Genomic DNA, 19,779 nt, shown 5'->3' on the forward strand with positions numbered 1-19,779 from the left:
GATTTTGACAAGCATGACTTGAAACTAAAGATGATGCACGAGGTAGTCTCGCTTGCCGGATGCTACAAAACTAGCCCAACTACCATGACAGACACCGACATCATACTCAACGGTGTATAGGGTAGCTATGTCAATCTAAGGTCAACAAATCCCGTAGGATCCTCATGCTTGGAGGCTAGAGTTAGTGGCAGGAAGGTCGTCCTAGAAAAACCACTTGAGATCGTGCATAAACGAGTGCTGCTTACCCAGAAAGACCCCGACTGCCATAAAAGTCCTTGCCCAGTCTTGTTCTATGGCTATGCATAGTGGCGGCGTTGTCGTCTTCTCTAGGTGGCTATTGTTTAAGGAGAAGGGATTGGGTAGCGGCATAGGTATGGGCGGCATGGGAGGCGTGAGTGGCATGATGTAACACACTCTTGATCGGTCCTCCTTGTTACTTTTGTAACAAGCATTCACTTCATGGAGTTGTCGACCATAAAACGTTAACATACTGTAGCACCAAAATGCCTTGCTAGATAGCGAATCTGCAGGTGGCAAGGACAACATTTCGTTAGAGACGTCTCAGGCTTGTTAGTAAACACATCTAGCGTCTTGTCAAGCGCCTCTACAAAAGCCACAATAATTACCCTTCGTCGTCGCTAGAGCCCAGTATAGCGTCTTTGGCTTTTACTCCCCCCTGATTAGCCTCCTTCTGCAATCAAAGACACAAGAAGCTTCCATAATGGAATGCCCGACCTACCAAGAGAGAATGGACTGGTGTGGAGCAAGTCACCAATGTCAACGGGTCTTTGCTAAGCTAGACACGGTTTTCGGTCTTGCTAGGCTAGACGCGGTTTCCGATGTTGCTGCTTCTAACCCACCTTATGTTCTAGCCCGGGGCTAGCGGCAGAAGCAAATCCTTCTATCCCCAGACACCTTCCATCATACCCTCACTCACGCCGAACCACTCAACCCAAACCTGAGGTCAAAAGTAGGGCAAAAAAGAGGAAATAGAGAAAAGCAGGGATTACAAAGCCAAATGCAGAAGAATGCAACCATGTCCAACCATAGTTCTGTCAAACCCTATAAGCGAATAGGCGGCTGAAGGGTGGGGACATGCCTTTCCTAGACGCAAGGAGTTTCGTTCCGATATGATATGCAAGTCGGCCTCCAATGTGCACAAACCTTGGTTCCTATATTCACATATCTACCTAGTCGGCAACTTTGCCTTTAAATACAGGTTTTAAAGTGTAAAGCGCTAGAAGGCGTAATTCCCTAAAAGCTTAACACTAAGGCATAATCACCAGCTTTTTGGTTATGTGTGTAAGTAACGGCATATCAAGGTGAAACTCTCCAGACTCTAGGTTACAACTCTAGTTAGACATATCAGACAACGCTAGAATTAGAAGACTTGTTAGAACATAACTTAGTGTTACTGGGACAAACATAGCCAATAGCTACCAACATGACAGAGTCGCAATCTAGTCAACCATTTTTGCGCAAACAAAGAGACAGGCTTAGCTTAAAAGCCTGTAGTTAGTGTCAAGTAAGATTTAGCACACTATAGTTTGCTGGCAAAGAGTTTTCCAGTACTAGGAGATTGCTAGCAAACTGTTTTCCAAACAAGGAATTTGCTAGCAAATGGTTTTCCAAGGTAGTTAGATATATTTTAATTTACGTTAACTTCAACATAAGTCACCACAGGGTATCTACAGCTATCTAATCACCAGACATTTCTTTCACACCACTTGCCAAGAAGCCTACGCTAGGACGGATTGCTCCGGCATGCCAACCGCTAACCCACTTAGGGATACGCACGCACGTGGGAGCACTTTCTCCTTCTGCTAGAAGTAATCTAATTGCTGCTTCCGTTCTAGGTAAACCCCCAGGCCGTATCCCGGCAAACCCACCAGCTTGTACTTGCTGTTGTAGACCTTACCTGCTTTGGGCCACGCTGGCGCCGCATTTGACCCAAAGCCAGAAAGACGCTTTGGTAAGACTTGCTCTGCGGCTAAAGTCGACTAATTTGGTATTTCTAGATACTGCTGAATGTCTAGAACAAACTGGCCTAAACTGGCTCCAATTGAGGTACAGAGTTGTTTGGAATGCCGCTCTTTCACCTTTTTTGGGTCAAATGCACCGAGGTTTTAGTAGCCTGTGTGCAGCAAGTCTCTGGCGCCGTATTTGATTCAAACCAAAACTAACGTTAGCCAATTTGGTATCTCTAGATAGCCTTGTATGTCTAGAACAAACTGGTCTAAAATTGGCTCTTATTACAGTACTTGGTTGCTAGGAAATAGAGCTTTGCCCCTTTTTGAGTCAACTGCGCTGAGGTTGTGGTCGCCTATGCGCCGCAAGGCGTCCTCCACGAAAGCGGCTTTTGCGAGTGTCAAGACCAGCACAAAAGTGGTGCAATTTGGTATTCCCAGATAGAGCAGACAGGCTGAAATAAAACTGTCCCAAATTGGCCCTCTCTACAGTCCTTGGTTGCTAGGTTATTGGATATTGGTCAGTCTCTTGGTTTGCCGTGGCGTTGAGTGTCCAAATTAAGCGTAGCTGTCTGTAGCTGTGGCTGCACCGCGATGAAAATGGGAAAGGGAAGAGAAAGCTTCAAACAATGTCACGACTAGAAACAAGATCCAGACGGTTGTGTGATATGGTAATTTAAACTGGTACCGTCCTGTGGCATCGAGACACAATACCGTAATAATTATCTAGCCAAATGCAGTACCGTCAGATTTCTGCGGTGGCTCTGTGAGGACTTTGGCTACGGCTAATCACCGGCACTTAAAGTGTAAGCCTGAGGTCCACATTTCCGCTTGCTCAGTGTTTCCACTCCCGTTTATCTACCATGCATGCCCTCTTCCCTCACCTCCTCTCAATCATTTCGCAGGTTCTACTAAGTTTCCTTCATATGTTGGATGCCTTCTCAAGCAAGGAATGGTCCCACTTGTGCAGCGGCAGAGTTAACAAGCTAACGCACGGTTGACTTGATTTCTACTCTGCGAATAAACGTTTGCTCAACTTTGCAAGTATGTGATCCACGACACAAACAACATGCGCCAATTTTCTCGCCGAGCTCTCTACTAATAATGCGCCGTAGCCTCGGCTAGATTTAATTCCTTCCGCCCCCATCCCAATGGAGACCTCAATTGCACCGCTCTCTCAATTCACCCCCCCAACCCCAGGAAGCACCTCCCCCCGCCTCCTCCTCCTCCTCACCATGGCAACCACCCTCTCAACGACCCTGGTCCTCTTTATCCTCTTCGCCCCGCACCTCCCCAACCGCAACCACGCCGCCCAAGCCCGCCTTGCCGCCATCCGCCGCGACGTCAACATAGCAATCCGCTCCACAGAGCGCCGACTCGCCCAGATCAGCCACGACGCGGAGACCCTCGCCCAGCGCATCGATTCCGGAGCAGCAGCCGGCAGGCAAGTCCTCTCCCAAAACATCCAACCGTCCCTCGCAGTCGCGCTCTCTGCGTGCCGTGTTGAATCCGCCGGCCTATCGACGCAGCTCAAATCGCTGTCGTTGCTGTCGTCGCGTGCCACTATCCAACTGGCGGAGGCGAGGAGGCTGGGCGGGGTTCCCGGGCTGGGGCTTGGGGTGCGGGTGTCGTCTGGGTTGGCGGTGGTGTGGGGGTATGTGCGGCGGGTGTGGAGGAGGCCGACGGCTGCTGAGGTTGCTGCGGCGGAGATGAGGGAGAGATATATGCAGCGGGTGACGGAGAAGGTGGAGAGGATGGAGGGTGATTTAAAGAGGATTCTGATTCCTAGGTCAGTGCAGGATGGAGTTGCAAAAGCCTTGGGACAAGATGGTGGTGATGGTTTTGGTTCTGCGGGAAAACCTGGCTCTTCTTACTTAGGTCAAGGAGCGGAGGTGATGAAGGAGGCGAAAGTGGCAGAAGAGGAAAAAAGGGCAAGGGAAAGGCATAGACGGAAACAAAGAAAGGAGTTGGAGGAGAGGGAGAGGGCTGCTTTGCTAGAGTTAGAGGAGAGGATGAAGAAGCTGGGAGAATGGTGATGCTAAAATGGGCGAAGTCCTAGATTGTGGTGCAAAGACGAGCTTCGTGGTATTGAGAGAGATGTTAGTAGGATATCTCAACCATAATGGCATATGTACCCATGTTCTCCTCCCTGTTCTCTAATGCAGTGACATGTTATACATGCTGGCAAGAAGCAAACTTCAATAACTTAGCTCCCCTAGAACTTCCCAACTTCCCGCCGCTGTACATAGCGAGACTACTTTCACACAGCCCCTTGCGCCAATTCATTCATCCCAAACGCCTCTCAACAGCAACACTCGCCCGCCCGCACCTGCAAGCCCACCTCCTTTACATTGTCCTCAACCACACACGACCGCCCACTAGTGCCGCAGCCAGATCCGGCTCCTCAACTCCCACTGCCGGCTCCGGCGTCAGAGGTACTGATACTGCTACTGCCGCTACTACAACCGTGACCTCTTCGGGCCGCCACTGGGCTCGCTTGCCAAGACACTACCTCCTTGGAAGAGTCTTGGTATGCGGATGTCTTATACTATGGCATCCAAAGATGTCACCTAAAGAAGGGCCTTCTGCTACAACCTCCTGCCGTATTCTCCTTACGTCATTGCGGAGTCTCATTGAGGATAAGAGCTGGACAGTTTGATATATGATTGCTGATCGGTCCGAGAAGGTGAGAGATCCTTTTTCCCAGCGGTGCCGACACACCAGACTGGCTGACCCATTCCCGGCTACGCACTCGGTCAAGATTTGACGACGTCTTGTCAAGTGAGACGACAAATCAGAGAAAGCCATGAGGACAGGGAGCCATTAGGCAGCTGGTTTTCCCGCCAACAGTACCGACGGTGTTTGCGATGGGACCGAGTTGTCATATTCCGCGCTGGGCTTGAAGGTGGTAGAAAGGGTTTTCAAGTTGTTAGTCACAATGGGCACACTCGAATGATATACCATCAGCCCTCTAGTTCTCGCTCTACCAGTGTATCAACTTTGACGAGGTCACAACTCTAAAGAGGCGCAATATGGCTCTGGCAAGGCTATTGTAAAAAAGACATAGGCAAAGCGACTAGATGAGGAGCTTGGGTTGGTTAGTGACTTACATGAGCAACTCGTCATCACTCGGTGTGTAAAGCTTCAAGGTCACAACTTTAACGCCGCGATATGCTCTCCTAGGTTGCTGGAGGGACGGAAGCGACGGCACCACAGGTATGGGTAGCAGTTTCAGCGACCTTGATGGTGAGCGCATAATACAACTCCCTGTTACTCTTCGACTGTTGGCGATTAGCTTGATATTCCTTCCACTGGACCATAAAACACAGCCTAACACAGCCTTTAGAGGTGAGAAGGTTTCCACGTAGACCGGAGGATGATCGAGGATTATCTAGCTGTAATCAAGGGATTTACCTCGACAACGTCGTCGGCTGCCGGACTCGTGGCAAGGGTATCGATTTCGCCAAAGCCGCCAAGGTCCCCGCCGAGAATGACGAGGACAAGAAAAGAAGCTGCCAGAGCCCCCCGCCAAGGTGACCATACCAATCCGCCATCGCAGAGGAGGCCGCCGCGAAAGCAAAGCAAGTCTAGCTGCAGAGCGTGCGGGATAATGTTTACAGCAAGGGTCAGAGGATAGGAGAGGGGGAGACGTTGACTAAAGTAGTGGAAAAGGACAGTGCTAATGCGGATAAGGATAAGGACGACAAGTCGCAGCCTACTCCACGCAGGATATCATGAACTATGCAGCATGCAGAAACCTGCCGCGATCAAACTTCGTTTGCTGTCCTTCGCATCCGCCAGTGCTTTCCCAGACAGCCACGCATCTGGCACCTCCCCGCCTTTGCCCGGCCCGCCGATCCGCCCGGCGCTGAGCTTCTCGAAGGGACGGTTGCCGGTTGCCATATGCAACGACAAGTTAGATTGGGGTGCCGAGACGGCAACAGGTTGCGCAAGGAGCTGGTGGAGCGCTATCGTGTACTGCCTTCGCGATTAGGCATTAATTATTGCGACAACGAGAAAGAACCGTCCGCAGCGTCGTTGTCGTGAGGATCGAAATGGTCAGCGGGCGCGACACTGTTAGGCATGTCTTGGGGTTGAGAGGTTACTGACAGCTGCTCTGCTTGAGACTGTTGGTGGCGCTTTACAGCAGAAGCAGTGAATCTGCCAGGTAGCTGTGAAGCAGATGAAATTCGCATTCTTGCTCCAAGATGTCGCTTTTGTCGGAGGAGCGTCAGTCCCAAGCCAACGGTGTTGACCAGCACGTCCTCCCGCCCCACAAGCTCCCCCAGCTTATGGACAAGCATCTGAACAAGCGTCTTAGTTGTGCTGTAGCAATGGGTGTATTGCAGGATGGAGAAGTTGGCGATATTTATTTGCAGTAGTTGTTTGACATGTCAAGCTATACTAGATATCTGACATGTCAAGCCATACTAGATATCTGACATGTCAAGTCACACTAGAAATCTGACATGTCAAGTCGTACTCTGACATGTCAAGTCTAGCATATAGCTTGGTTCTTTTCCTTTATATTTCCATTGCCTTACTTATGTCGACTCTCTTAGTTATCCATATTCATGCAAATGGTAGGCAATTAAAGGGTTAGACTGATTGAATTTCAGTGATGTGATTAATGGCTGATGAAGCACCTGACAACAGTACTTTCTTGGCGTCTACGTGCTTCCCTACACGCTGTCGCTGTCTGCGGCGCAGTGATACACGTATAAGCCTAGGCACAGAAGCTAGAACCAAGCTGTCTTGGTCTCATTCTCCTCCTCCGCCGTCGTCACCACCGCACCGCCGCCGGGACCTGTCAAGGCGCAGCTGTGAATGTTATGCAACTTGCCTAACTCGTCAGGGTTTGTCAGCGTCAGCTTTACCTCGTCGCCAACCCGCGCCCAGATAAAGAGGCTCGGCACGGTGTCGTTGAATAAGCACTGCTTATACTTTTACTAGCTTGTCAGCTGGTCCAGCTTGGTTGTAGTCGTTAGGGGAACATGGAGGAGCATGGGATGGTCCTAGGCGATAGGCGGCGGGATGTGGGGCGCGGTTGTGAGTATCGCTTGCCTTATGGGAGTTACTCTTGATTTATGACCCCAGTATCTATCGTAAGAGAGCATTATTGAAAGTGACGTTTTTTTTTCTACCTTGATAGGGAAGGGCAATCGCTTGTCTTGGGGAGATCTAGCCTTAGGACAAACCTTCCTACGCTAGATCCGCCATGAAATTCATCAATGGAATCAGAGGCCTGTGAGGTGATTGACATGACAGCATCCTAGGAAACGGCAACCGAAGCAACGTCAACTTCCCCATCTCTCGATTCGCTCGATAGTTTTAAAGGTGCTTCTGTCAAGAAAGGGCCACTAATTTACGATGAGGTTCCAAAAATGGAACTCTAACCCAATCTCGACATTCTCAGTCTGCCTTTGCCTCCCCTATGACCCAGGTAAAGGCGTAGAGAAGGCGAATCGCAACCATCGTGGGGTCGATAGCAGCCTGGCTATGCATCTGGCCCCTAGAGTAGACGTTGACCAAAGAGCCACTGAGGCATCCAAACGTTGTTGTGGGCTTCCCTGCTCGGCGAAGTGGAACTTGGCAAGCTTTGGTCAAGATGCATTAGACTATATTCTGCCACCGATTTCAACCTGGTTGGCTTTGGGACAAACTCTCGCAGTATTTTGCGCATGTTGGAATTCTTGTCATGGATGCCGCAGGCCTGTCATGCGAGATCGGGGGCTTGGCGCTGCATGCGCACCGTCACGCCTGCTCTCAGTTGCCTGCGTGCGCTTCGGTTCTTTGTCCTAGACACAGGCTAGCTGCCTAGCCACAGCTGCAATAGGCTAACCAGGTTTACCATGACGGTCAATAAGAAGCACAAGACGCTTAGCCTAGTGTCTGAGACGCGCAGGTCGTGGAAGTCGCAAACAGCCATCTACTTCTGCCTGACAAGCTTGTCCTTCCCAATCCCGAACATATACTCCCAGATGCCAGTGTTCCCGCAAGACTCAATCCAGTTGATCTACAGGGCTTCGGACGCCTGGCATTGTAAGGATTAAAGGGTCATGGAGGTTGGAAGCACAGGGAAGATGAATTGCATCTGCCTAGGGTAATGTGGCTTCCATTGCAACCCTCGTCACTTCTAGCGCTAACGTCAACAGCCTAGACAAAAAGGGCAAAACCAAGGTTGTCAAGATTATCGAGAATCATCAATATAACGCCGTCAAGAGACTCTAAGCCCTCCTCTTCTTAAATACCAGGCATAGGGGCCCCTAGGCCTTTAGGGCCTCCTTCTCGTCCTTGTACGCTGTCTGCCTCCCAACATCTATCCGCTTCTCCAACTCACACCATATAAGACTCGCTCCATAACCCCATGCTTTTGTTGCTGGTATCTCGCTCTAACCTCTATCTTTTTTGTCCCTGGTTGCCAAGATCCAGTATAAGACTTTGGAGAACGCAAGTTCACCTTGACGAGGCATTCGTGGCGTGAGGAAGCCAAGAGAGAGGCAGGGGTAAAACCCGCACGCTGCGTTACTCCAGCCAGCAGCACGCCCCCATTATCTAATTACATAAGATCTCTATTGGGACCTCGTAAGCATTTGGGGGAGAGACCTCGATGTCTTCAAGGCTGAGCTCCTTGCCAGCTTCTTTGGCGACAGCTGCCTTGCAAGTGATTCTGGTGTTTACCCTGTTTCCACCTAGGCGTATAATTGCAAGGTTGACTTGCGTATTGCCAATGCGACTGCGCAATGCATAGACATTGTCTGCTTATGCAACTCACGGCGGCGGGAGGCCCTGCGCCAGGCGACGTTGGTATTCTCTGCTCCTAATTACCGAAGATCTTGCTGTCTTTCCCGGGCTATTGGTCCGTATGTTGGGTTTAGGCTTGGGGAGCGATGCGAAGCTGTCGTTTTCAAACAGCTCCTTAGCTAGGTTCTGTTCTACCTCAGACACCAATAAGGTTACTTTCTCCTGCCTCTTTTCACTTTATAACAGCTGTTAAGCAGTAGCCTTTTCCTCCTATATGGAAACATCCACATTGGAGCTTATGTTACCCTGCCCCTGATAAACATCGGCTTTGGCAAGCTGGTGGGCAATTTCAACGACGACCCTTGAGGAGGAGCCAGCAAAGGCATTCGCACAGGAAGAAGGAGGCGACGAGGAACTGCGGCCAATCTTGCTCGATATTGTCTTACTTGAGTATAACTTCATCCTTCGCAAAGGGTTAGATACGTGGTTTGCAATGAGAGAATGGCCAGCTAGAGTGAATTGTCTCGCAGGCAAAGTTGATGACCTGCATGATCTTGCAGGCAAGACAACAGTCGAGAATCGAGAACTCCGCGACGGCGCCTCAACCTGCCGGCAAGCCCATCAGAGGAAGAGGAACGCCCTCGACAGCGATAAGACCCTCTCCAATGTGCCGATACTCAAGTCATACCCATCTTCAAATGCGCTCTTGGTGAACGCCTTAGAGGGGGAGCTGCATTTCCTGACGCTCTAGCCTTAGATGTAGCCTGCGTTTGTCTGTGGTGCGTTGGAGTGGATAAGCTCTGGCCTATAGGGGCCTCTAGAATATGAAGAGTTAACCTGGTCTTGGGCAGGATGGACTTTGACATGCTGACTGGTTGACAGCAGCTTATTCGCGAGGATGAGACTCGCGACGGTTGGGTCGTGGATGCCGCGGCTGCCTACGTTAAGCCGGACATCCACTACAAAGTAAATGGGATCATGTAGGCCCACTGGTCGGTTCGTTCTGCCATGGCTCGCAAGATGCCAGCGGAAGAAATTGCCCAAGGACGTAGAAATAGACAGTGAGCCCAATTGTATATACGCGAGATACTAGGGACTGCCGTTGAGACTTGCCATGACATGACTGGAGCAGACGAGGAGTAGCCTTCGGGTATACGGATTTTCATTGACCGTCATGGCAGCCCACGAATAATTATGTCAACCGGAAACCCCATACGCCCGCCGGCAGCAGCTATCTTCACCAGCGCGGCGATGTGCTCGTCTTCCTCGCCGTGGGTGCCGGAGAAGCCCATGGACAGCCGGAGATCGACGGGGCCGACGAACGCGCCGCTCAACGCCAGGACGCCCAGAATCTTCTCCGCGTTCTCGACACCCAGTACCAACTTGATTATAGGGATAACCGTTAACTATACGCAGTGTCTAAGATTGTCGCAAGACCTGTGAAGACAAGACCTTCATAATCGTCGTCAAGTCTTCAAGGTAGTAGAGTCGTCCTCACTCCATGTAAAAGGGACGGTCTCAAACCTTCTTCTGCTTTAAAGCAGGCTTAAATTTACCCTGTGGCTTGGTTTTAGGTTAGGAGATTCAGTTCTTGTTATAACCTATGATCATGCCGACCTGGAGAAGGTAGAGATATTGCAACACTACTACGCCCCGCAGGCATCGGCGGCGCCGGGCGCCGGTCTGGCCCCCTTTGACCCAGCAGGCGTGTCGGAGCAGCCCTCAAAGCCCGGCACGCAACCCTCGACCCCTCCTCCCATCCAACACCACCCACCCCATCGCCGCTGGACGAAAAAAGGTTGGCCATGGATCAAAGGCTCGTGTTTCGCCTGCTCCTTCTTTTGCAGGAGTTTGACATGGTACCCCACTCCGTTGGTACGGACAAGAATAATGCATACGAAAAGGCGGCGATATGGGTTCCAAGGTCGACCATTTGCATAGAAATATCTCGCTGCCAATATTGTTAATCATAGCCTTTAGCATTATTATTCGGACCCTCTTTCTTCTAGCATACCAGCAAACCTTTCTCATTGCAAGGACGCGAAGCTGCGCGAGACAAATGTAAGCGCAGTTTCATCTAAGGTGGGGCTGACGTTCATGTCGGGGTGATTAGACAGATTGGATATGGTCTAACAGGGACAGCAGAAGTCAAGGGAATAGATAGCAAAAACCGGTGACCCATTAAACTTGAGAAACTCAAACAATTACATCTGCCTCATCCCACAGAGTGTTGAGAGTATCGAGAATATCGAAGAGATCGCCGCCGCCGGTTAGATTAGGGAAGCTGGCAGGCAAGGGAGAGTGTCGTTTTTTTATGCAAAGCTAGTGTTGTGACTACCCTCTACTGGTAGAATGGACCAAGGGAGAGCGGCCCCACTAGGATCGCAGTGATTTTGTTGCCATCTAAATACTCTAGCGGTAGCATAACACCCCTGCTGCCTCGTCAAAGTCCACCTCCTTGCCAGAGGGCTAATTCAGAGGGCCGCGCTGGAATCCCAAGTCAAAGTGCATGTCAAGTTGCGCCAAAGTTCACCTTCATAGACATGCATGCTATTCTGCAGCAGGTTGAACAGCTTCAGCGCTGGGAAGGTCACGTCGACGGTAAGGGGCTCGCCTGCAAGGACTGCCGGTGCACTAGCCAGTCGGTCTGCTTCTGTCATATAGCTACGAGGAAGCAGTCCTTGGCAAGTACATTGTCTAGCTAAGGGATTGCGCTTCCGATATGCACCCTAGACGCTGCTTGGAAATGGCGTATTGGAGACTTACGCACAAGGTTACCAACACCGGTTTCGACGTCCTAGACGTTCACGCCGCGGTAACCGCGTCGGTTCCCCCGGTCCCAACATCGCCAACGCGTGTGTAGCCCTCATCCTCGCCGGCCTGGTGGCTTTTGACACCGACACGCCGTTTCACACCCTCACTTGTGTCTGCCCACCCCGCGGGCAATGAAACCGGCTATCACGCCGCAGTGGGCGTCTGCGAGACCCTGGAAATTGCCTGTGCATCGCCAAAGTTGGGGATGGACGCAGCATGGCCTTGTTGGTTCTAGATTTAAGACGGCGTGGGCATTGATGTGGGCATTGGCTTGAGATTGGTGTTGGGGCTTGCGGGAAGTTTGTCACAATAGGGGAAAGACAAACTGGGAAATGTTGGAGACGGCAGATGGAGCTGGGTTAAGCTGCTGGGAACTGAAGATTGGAATCTACATATTGCCTTGCTAATGAAGCCGAGCCTGCTTGCTGGCTAGGGCTAAAATCATGATGCTGGTTTCGATTGCCGCTGTATCTGTCGCTCTGGTATTGTCATTTATTTTATATTTGTCTGGCTCTTGTTGTCGCTGCGTACAAAACCTTACCGTGGCCGTTGTTGTGGTCTTAGCTTCATCGTCCCCGTTGTAATCGCCGAAGCCAGTGCTAGTGCTGGCGATGGCGAGATGCTTGGTCAAAGGGGAGGACAATTAGGAACGGCTTGAATAGCAAGACTTTGTCGTGTTTTGTGGTCCACAGGAGGGAAGATAGAGACGGATATTTTGATAGCTGAGGCGTAACCGACTTCTGAGGTTTACTTGCTGCATCAGGACCAAAGTGCAATTCCATGTGACCCCAGTCGTACTAGGTAGTTGGCAAGGATCTCTGCCTCGCCAACCAGCTCCATGGCGAGGGCGTTTTAAGAACTAACAGCTCGTTGCCGTCATCCATATAGGCAACACAGCAAGCTCAAGACCAAGTTGTTCCTAGGCAGCACGGCCGACAAGACCTAGTACCCTCCCTCAGCCTTACCCGCATGGTTTGTCTAGATGACGATACAGACGAAACTTCCTGGCGCTTGTGGCTGGAGATAAACCCTGTGGTTGAAACCGGCTGCTCCTAGGCCCTCTCCGGCATACTATCGGACCCAGCCAAGGCGGCGGCCAAGGCGGCGGCCAAGGTCGATGACATCCTACACCAACCACCACTGGAATGTCCTCCCATTTTCCAACAGCTTTGCCCCGTCAGCCTCCTTGTCGGCATCAAGCCCGTGCTACCGGTAGCCAAGGCCCTTGCCTTGACAAACCACGACACCCCGCAACAGGGGAAGACAATGAGAGTGACGGGAAGGATAAAGCTGAGGGAGGAGACAAGGCTGGAGGTCCTACCTGCAATGTCGAGACCTAGGTCGAACTCGGCGTTCGCGGTTGGAGCCACCTATGTCGGTCTCTGGCGCGGGTGGCGACCGACCGGAAGGGCTTGGCAAGCCAGCTCCCAGCGGTTGCTATATCCCCTCGCCTGTGTATTCGCAATCTTGTCAAACTTTCAGCCTAGCCACATCGCTGATCTCGTCGCACGCCACTGACACGCTGCTGTGATCCAGACGCGTGATCTAGATCAAGGACTAACAATCGTATATAACCAAGCTCATGTAACTTTTTAATCGACAAACAGACGTCTAGACCCTCTGTGGAGGTGTGCATTGCTTGGCGAGTCGTGCCCCGGTCCCGCCATGCGAGGTAAAGACAAGTTACGCGCTAGACGGACTTGCCTGCCATCTCGGCATTGTACGGCGGTGGCAGCTCGCCTCGTAGCCGTCTCCTCGGCGTTCCGGGCTGAGCTGGCGGCCTAGGACGTTTATGAGAGCGAGTCGACTGAAGTCACGGAAACAGGCAGGCTATGGCAGGTGCTGTATGTCTGTCATGCACGACGTGGCGTGCTGCGGCGAAGGAATCCTGAATGGGCATATGGAGGTAGCTGCATACTGTGGGCTAATGACGTTGTAAGGCGCTTGTCGAGGGCAAGTGGCACTTGATAAAGGACAACCCTATTAAGCGCATTGTCCACAACGGTAACGACGAGGCCTTTGCTGCACTCATGCAACGTACTTGAAAAGATAGTCTTCCAACTAACATTTCTAGGATACTGGAAAGGAAATAGCTCGACACATCAAGGGTGAGCACCTTATCACCAGGATCACCAGTATAATTCATCTCAACCCCCTGGAGTTGAAAGTCTTGAAGCGATTTGACATGCCAAACTAAAAGATCTTTGACAAGCTAAGTCATTAAAGATCTCTGACATGCTAAGTCATGCTATAGATCTTTGACATGTCAATTCATACTAAAGAGATTTGACATGTCAAGCCTAGCTAAAGAGCTTTGACATGTCAAGCCTAATCAAAGAGATTTGACATGTCAAGCCTAGTCAAAGCGCTTAGACATGTCAAATCTTATCTAGCAATTATCTGCTGCAAGTTGTCGCCGATAGGGGCAAAGTGCAACTGCTAGCATAGCAGCTTGACATGTCTTTCTCTTTAGCACTTTCCTCTCTCCTCTCAAGTTGCCCACCTCCCAGCGCCTTCCCACCAAACCTGCCCCTGCCTTTGTAGAAGTTAGGCTTAGACATTAAGGAGAAGGTGCAGCTATTCTTAGCCACCATAAGTGACTTGGCTAACAGCGTCCTCTCTTAAGGCCAACAGCTCAAGCTGGTTTCTCATAGGCAGTTTCTTCGTCAACATCGACACCCAGAGCTCCCAGCACTGCTTTCAAGTCTCTAGCGCCAACTTGGAGACTCTGCCAGAAAATACCATTGATAATACCTAGTTACACGCAATGCTAAGTTTATTCTCCAACATAGTCTCCTTTTGATCCTCTGCTTCCGGCATTTCAAGCGTTCTGGTGCCTTGGTGCCATGAACCCAGCGTCGTGATAGTCCAGCTGGTAAGGCAAGGTGTTGTATTTACCACGGTAAAAGCTTCAAGAGGTACGGTGCCGCCGTGGCCGTGGATTTTCGATGATGAGCGTCCGCTGAGGGCCAACAGGTTTCCAAGGCTGGTTACCTTCTCCGCCAACCACACCATAAAGAGCCATGCGCGTCGCCATGAGTAAGGCCGGAGCCTCAGAGCTCGCCACCCTCGCGTCAGACAGCCGCATCCAGGTAGCTGCAATGCCATGCCGCCATGTCAAAATGTGCCGCGCTTGTACTCGTGGAACTGCCAAAGCATCGTTGACAAGACAGACGCCCGCTGCCGCCCAGCCCAATGTCGTCCCAGGTAACCAGGTCGCCAGCACGCAAGGTCGCCACGGCTATCCTCCAAGGCGCTTGCCTAAGGCGGAAAAAGCGCAAGAACATGTTGAGAAGGCTTGAGATATCCATGGTTGGAATGCTAGACAAGTTGTACGGAACAAATGGAGGTATAGGAACGTGAATCTCAAGGCTAACATGGTGTGGTTGGTTGGCGCGGGGAAGTTCAATCGTGCTCTCATTGTCTATCTCCACAACGGATTGACAGTTGTTGCGCGGATTCCTCTCTGTAGCAGGTCCTCGACAGCCCTCGCCCTCTCGGCCATTCATCTCCTGCCAGGCCGAAGACGAGCCGCGCGACCTCGTCCCCGGCGACTCCGACGCACTCAACCAGCCGCCGTACATTGTTGACGATGTACTCCTCGTTGTAGACAGTGCCTTTGCGGCCGCGCGCCCGCTTCTTCTCCCCGCGCAACATGGACGCCGGCAACAGTACGCCAGCGCCGCCGGCCATACCGCTGGCTCCGACGCTGCTATTTTTGTTCGACGGCGGTGCCGTGCCAGTCGCGCTAGATGTGCAAATCATACAAACCATGATGATATCATTGCAGATGGTGCAGCCAGTACTTGCTCACTGATATACACTTACGCATCAAGGACTGGATCATATCACTTGCCTTGAAAAGCCATAAAGCAACAACAATAGAAAGCATCAGGTCTTCAGCTCCGACTCCCTGAGACTGCCAGGTTCCGTCACCAACCACGGCGTCATCCTTCGCACCAAGGACATCCGCTGGGTGTCCAAGTAGCTGTAGGCCTGCGACGACCCTTTTGTTGCCAGGGCAATTTACTGGAGTTGTTTTGTCGGGGAGGTTGCCTGCACGCAAACGTGTGGGCACATTGTGGGAAATCATCGTAATCTTAGCCACGATAAAGCCCCTCTCAAAGAGGCAAACCGATCTGCTTTAACTGCTGTTCTTCGAATTCCGTGGAAGGAAGAGAAGACTCCAGCAGTATCGCCAGTATCGCCAGTATCGGCAATACCGTCAGTACCGTCAGTACCGACATAAACTGTCATTATCAACAGTACCAACAGTACCGGCAGTATCGGCGGTACTGGCAGTACTGTTATCATCAACGTATAGTAAATACTAGCAGAAGAGTGTCATCCCAACGTCAACGATTCTAACGCAAAACCGAACTGCCTGATAAGCTGGTTGCTTGATATCATAACGTCCTTTCTTAGGGTTAGGTTTGCCCAACGGTTGCTGACTTTCTATAGGCTTACCATGACTGACCTTTAGCGCACGAAGCATGGCGGACGCTAGCGTCGCCCTTCGCGAGTAGGCGCAGAAGGGTGTGGTTGTGCGCCTATGATGATAAGGACGAAACTTAGTTAAAGCCCTTGACAAATCCAGAATGTCTGTATTGACATTGCTAGCACTGACAAAGCTCTCAGCACCGACAATTCTGCTAGTACTGACAATTCTGCCAGTACTAATAAGTATGCCAACTGCAGATATTCACGGTGGTGCTAAAACTAGCAGTACAAAGAGTGCTACACTTTAGCTTAAAAGTCTGGAATTTGTTACGCCACACCTAGTTATAAAAAGGTGACTAAAAAATAGATTAAGGAAGAATTAGACCTTTGCCTAAACTATGTAAATGTTGCGTAAAATCTTGCCGCTACTGTTGTGACTTGAGAGTAAAGCTACGCTATGAATATTTTGTAAATGTGCCGCTTTGGCGAGATAGACTAGTTGATTGTAAGATAGGAAGATAAACTATAGATAAAAAAAGCTTTACATAACAAACTTTAACAAATAAAGTTTAGACATTAAGGTTTAGACAGCAAAATTTGAATAATAAACTTTAAACAATAAACTTTAGATAACAAACTTTAAATAATAAACTTTAAATTTCATACTTTAGATATTATACTTTAGATTATAGACTCTAACTAATAAAATTAGATAATGAATATTAAATAATAAACATTAGATAATAGTTTTAGGTATAGCTTAAAAAAATCTTTACTAAGATTTATTAAGTAATTGATGTTTATTTTAGTATAATGCTAAGTAAAGAAGCATCTTAAACAAAAGCGCTAATTATGCCAATAACTTTGATGATGCTAACTCTTGCATGTCTTGCCAAAACTTATCCACTTTGCCTTTTTATACTCTCTTAGTTTGCTAACAAGTATGCTTATTATAGGTTAAACTTTGTCTTTTTCAAATGCTTTAGCTATTGCCTATTGTTAAATTCTAAGTTATTCTTTTAAAGATATTGTATATGCTTGCTAATGTTTTTAATATCCTTTGTTTTATTGGCAATCTTGTTATACCTTTTGATAAGCAAGGCAATATAGTTGTTGCCTTCTAACTTCTAGATGCTAGTAGTATTAGGACTTTCTTTGAAGTAAAGTGCAGCCTTGCTATGCAACTTAAGATTAAAGTCCTAGTTCTAGTTTGGCTTTTTTAGAGACAGAGGATAGGTAACGTTGACAATTGGCATAATTGCAAAAATTGACTAAGATAGTGTTTAATAGGATTAACTAAGATAGTAGTAGTGATATTAGATGCAAAGATATAATTTCTGCATGCTGTGTATTAACTAAAGACTTTATTTTGTATAGCTAGGCATTAGGGTTTACAGTATGATTTACTAGGTTTACAGCGTGACTTATTAGCAACTTGCATTAAGTTTAAGGTTAAGTTTAAGCTTGCGTATACTATGGTAGACATTAGCATTAAGATTTTTTTTAAGGTTATTAAGATTAAACTAGCAGCAGGTACTGCTTAGACCTTGTCTAACGCAAATTAAATAATAAATACAATAACTTACTAATGCTAACTTTTGCATATCTTGTCAAAACTTATCTACCTTGCGTTTTTATCCCTTTTTAGTTTGCTAATAGATATATTTACTATAGATTAAACTTTAGCTATTTTAAATACTATTGCTATTGCTTGTTACGTTTTTCTAAGTTATCTTTTTGAAAACATTGCATATTTTAGATATCTAGGTTAAACTTTGTATCTATCTTTTTTAAAAAAAAAGAAAATAGACAATATTAATAATTAGCATAATTTGAAGAATTAATTAAAATAGTATCTAATAGTATTAAATATAAAGAGAGAATTTTTACATATTATACTTTAACTAAAGAGTTTGTTTTGTATAGTTAAGTATTAAAATTTATATTATAACTTATTAGTAACTTGCATTAAATTTAAAGTTTTAGTTTAAGCTTGCATATAGTACAATATTAGCATTAGGATTTTTTAAAACTTTTCAAAATTAAACTAGTAGTAAGTATTGCTAAATTACATATCTTTACTAAGTATTACTTAAACTTTATCTAATGCAAATTAAATAAATTAAATGAATATAGCAAAGCTATACTATAATTGAAGAAACTGTTAAATATTATTAAAGCTTAAAAGTTAAAGAATAATCAATGCTTTGCTTTTTAAAATTATAAAGTATAAAGTGATTACAATTTTTCTAAAGAAACTTAGTGTTTAATTTTACTATATTACTTAGTAGAATTTTCTTAATTTAATCTAATTATATTTAAAATACTTAGTATATAAGCTGAAAATCTTGTCTTAGCTTTATCTATCATTTCTAGCTAATTACTTTAATGTCTAAGCTTTATCTTCTTAAGCAACTACCTTTGCTTTCTCTTTACTAAATCATCTGCAGTACTTTAATAGCATGTAATAGCTTTTAAAGCTATATCTTGTCTTGCTTAGCCTTGCTTTCTTTTAGTAATAAATGTTTAGCAGCATCTTTAAATGCTTTTACTAATTGTTATGCAAGGTTTTCTAAATGCTATGCTATATTGCTAACTTATTGATAAGATTTAGCTAACACTATTCTATTAGCTAGCTAAATAGCATATATAAAAAGGCAAAGATTAACTAGTTGCTAATTAGTTAGCTTTATCTTAGCAAATAGAAATCTAGTAATAATAAATAAGCTAAGGTTATAAAGATAGTAAGTTTATGCTATTATTTAAATGCCATTTGCCAAATTGTCTTTAAAAATAACAATTAAGTAAAAATTTAGCTTATCTATTTTATTAAGCATTATTATAGCATTAAATGTTATTGTAATTGCAAGTATAGTTGTAGCAAATTAATTGAAATGTAAAAGAATAGAAAGGCAAAAGCTAAAGGAAAAAGAGACTTTATAAAAAGCAATAAGGTTTTTGTTATATATAATAAGAAAAGCTAGTTTTAAATAGGGTTAGATTATAGTTTAGGAAATGCATATTAAGATTTTGTTATATTTTTAACTTGCTAAAAGAGTTATTAGAATAAAATGCAAGGTATAGCATTGATACCAAGTTATACTTACTATATATATTATATTATAATGCTTTTACATTAAGCGTTTTTACTAAGTATTGCTTAGATTTTATCTAACGCAAAAAAAAGAAAAAAATAAATAAAAAATACTACAATGCTTTAATTTGCATTGCAAGTATAAATAAAACTATAAAAACCCCAAAAAATTGTTAGTATCAAAGGCATTAGATTTGCAAATATATAGCTTAAAATACCTAATAAATGCTAAAGAATTTACTAGCTACTAGATTAACCTTGCAAGCTTTAGCTTATTACTATTAAAGGCAGCTATACCCTTCGCGCTAGAAAATGTTGCAGCTTAACGCAATAAAAGTCTAAGGCAGCTACTATAGCTAATTAACGCGAGAGCCGCGCCTAACACAAAGACTAAACATAGTTGTCTCTAGTTATGTCTCTAGTTACGTTACTAACTACAAAAACGTAGCCTAGACTAGGCGTTGCTAGAACTAGACAAGTATCAAGAGGATAATAGCTAAAGGGAGAGCCTAAAAGGCGAGCTAAGAGTAGAGCTTCCACTTCCATACATATAGCAAAGATTACTCTAATTGAGAAAAGAGGCAGAGATTAGTAAAAGTCTAATCAATATCATTATTTGCAAGGCTAGCGTTTCTCTATACCCTCTTACTCTATTTTATAGTTTTTCAAGCCTTGATAATTACATATATACTTTAACCTAAAACACTTTAAATTAAAATA

General features: G+C 46.7%; 3 protein-coding genes across 3 annotated transcripts; 2 read left to right on the forward strand and 1 right to left on the reverse strand.

Moving 5' to 3' along the window:
• Positions 1-3,202: 3,202 nt before the first annotated feature.
• Positions 3,203-3,845, forward strand: QBC33DRAFT_520055 (uncharacterized protein; the record flags this gene model as incomplete). The annotated part of the gene is made up of 2 exons (XM_060426334.1): positions 3,203-3,712; positions 3,762-3,845. The coding sequence occupies 2 exons, from the start codon at positions 3,203-3,205 to the stop codon at positions 3,843-3,845; spliced, it is 594 nt and encodes a 197-aa protein (XP_060278097.1).
• Positions 3,846-8,577: 4,732 nt separating this feature from the next.
• Positions 8,578-10,871, forward strand: QBC33DRAFT_520056 (uncharacterized protein; the record flags this gene model as incomplete). The annotated part of the gene is made up of 9 exons (XM_060426335.1): positions 8,578-8,631; positions 8,719-8,830; positions 9,272-9,420; positions 9,597-9,677; positions 9,893-10,086; positions 10,286-10,337; positions 10,371-10,509; positions 10,729-10,772; positions 10,848-10,871. 9 exons carry the CDS (start codon positions 8,578-8,580, stop codon positions 10,869-10,871), a joined length of 849 nt encoding a protein of 282 aa, XP_060278098.1.
• Positions 10,872-14,942: 4,071 nt separating this feature from the next.
• On the reverse strand, positions 14,943-15,299 carry QBC33DRAFT_603698 (uncharacterized protein; the record flags this gene model as incomplete). The annotated part of the gene is made up of 1 exon (XM_060432203.1): positions 14,943-15,299. The coding sequence occupies one exon, from the start codon at positions 15,297-15,299 to the stop codon at positions 14,943-14,945; it is 357 nt and encodes a 118-aa protein (XP_060278099.1).
• Between the last annotated feature and the right edge of the window lie 4,480 nt (positions 15,300-19,779).

Source organism: Phialemonium atrogriseum (assembly GCF_030411735.1).
Source record: "Phialemonium atrogriseum strain 8032-3 unplaced genomic scaffold QBC33scaffold_52, whole genome shotgun sequence".
Classification (NCBI taxonomy): Eukaryota; Fungi; Ascomycota; class Sordariomycetes; order Cephalothecales; family Cephalothecaceae; genus Phialemonium; species Phialemonium atrogriseum.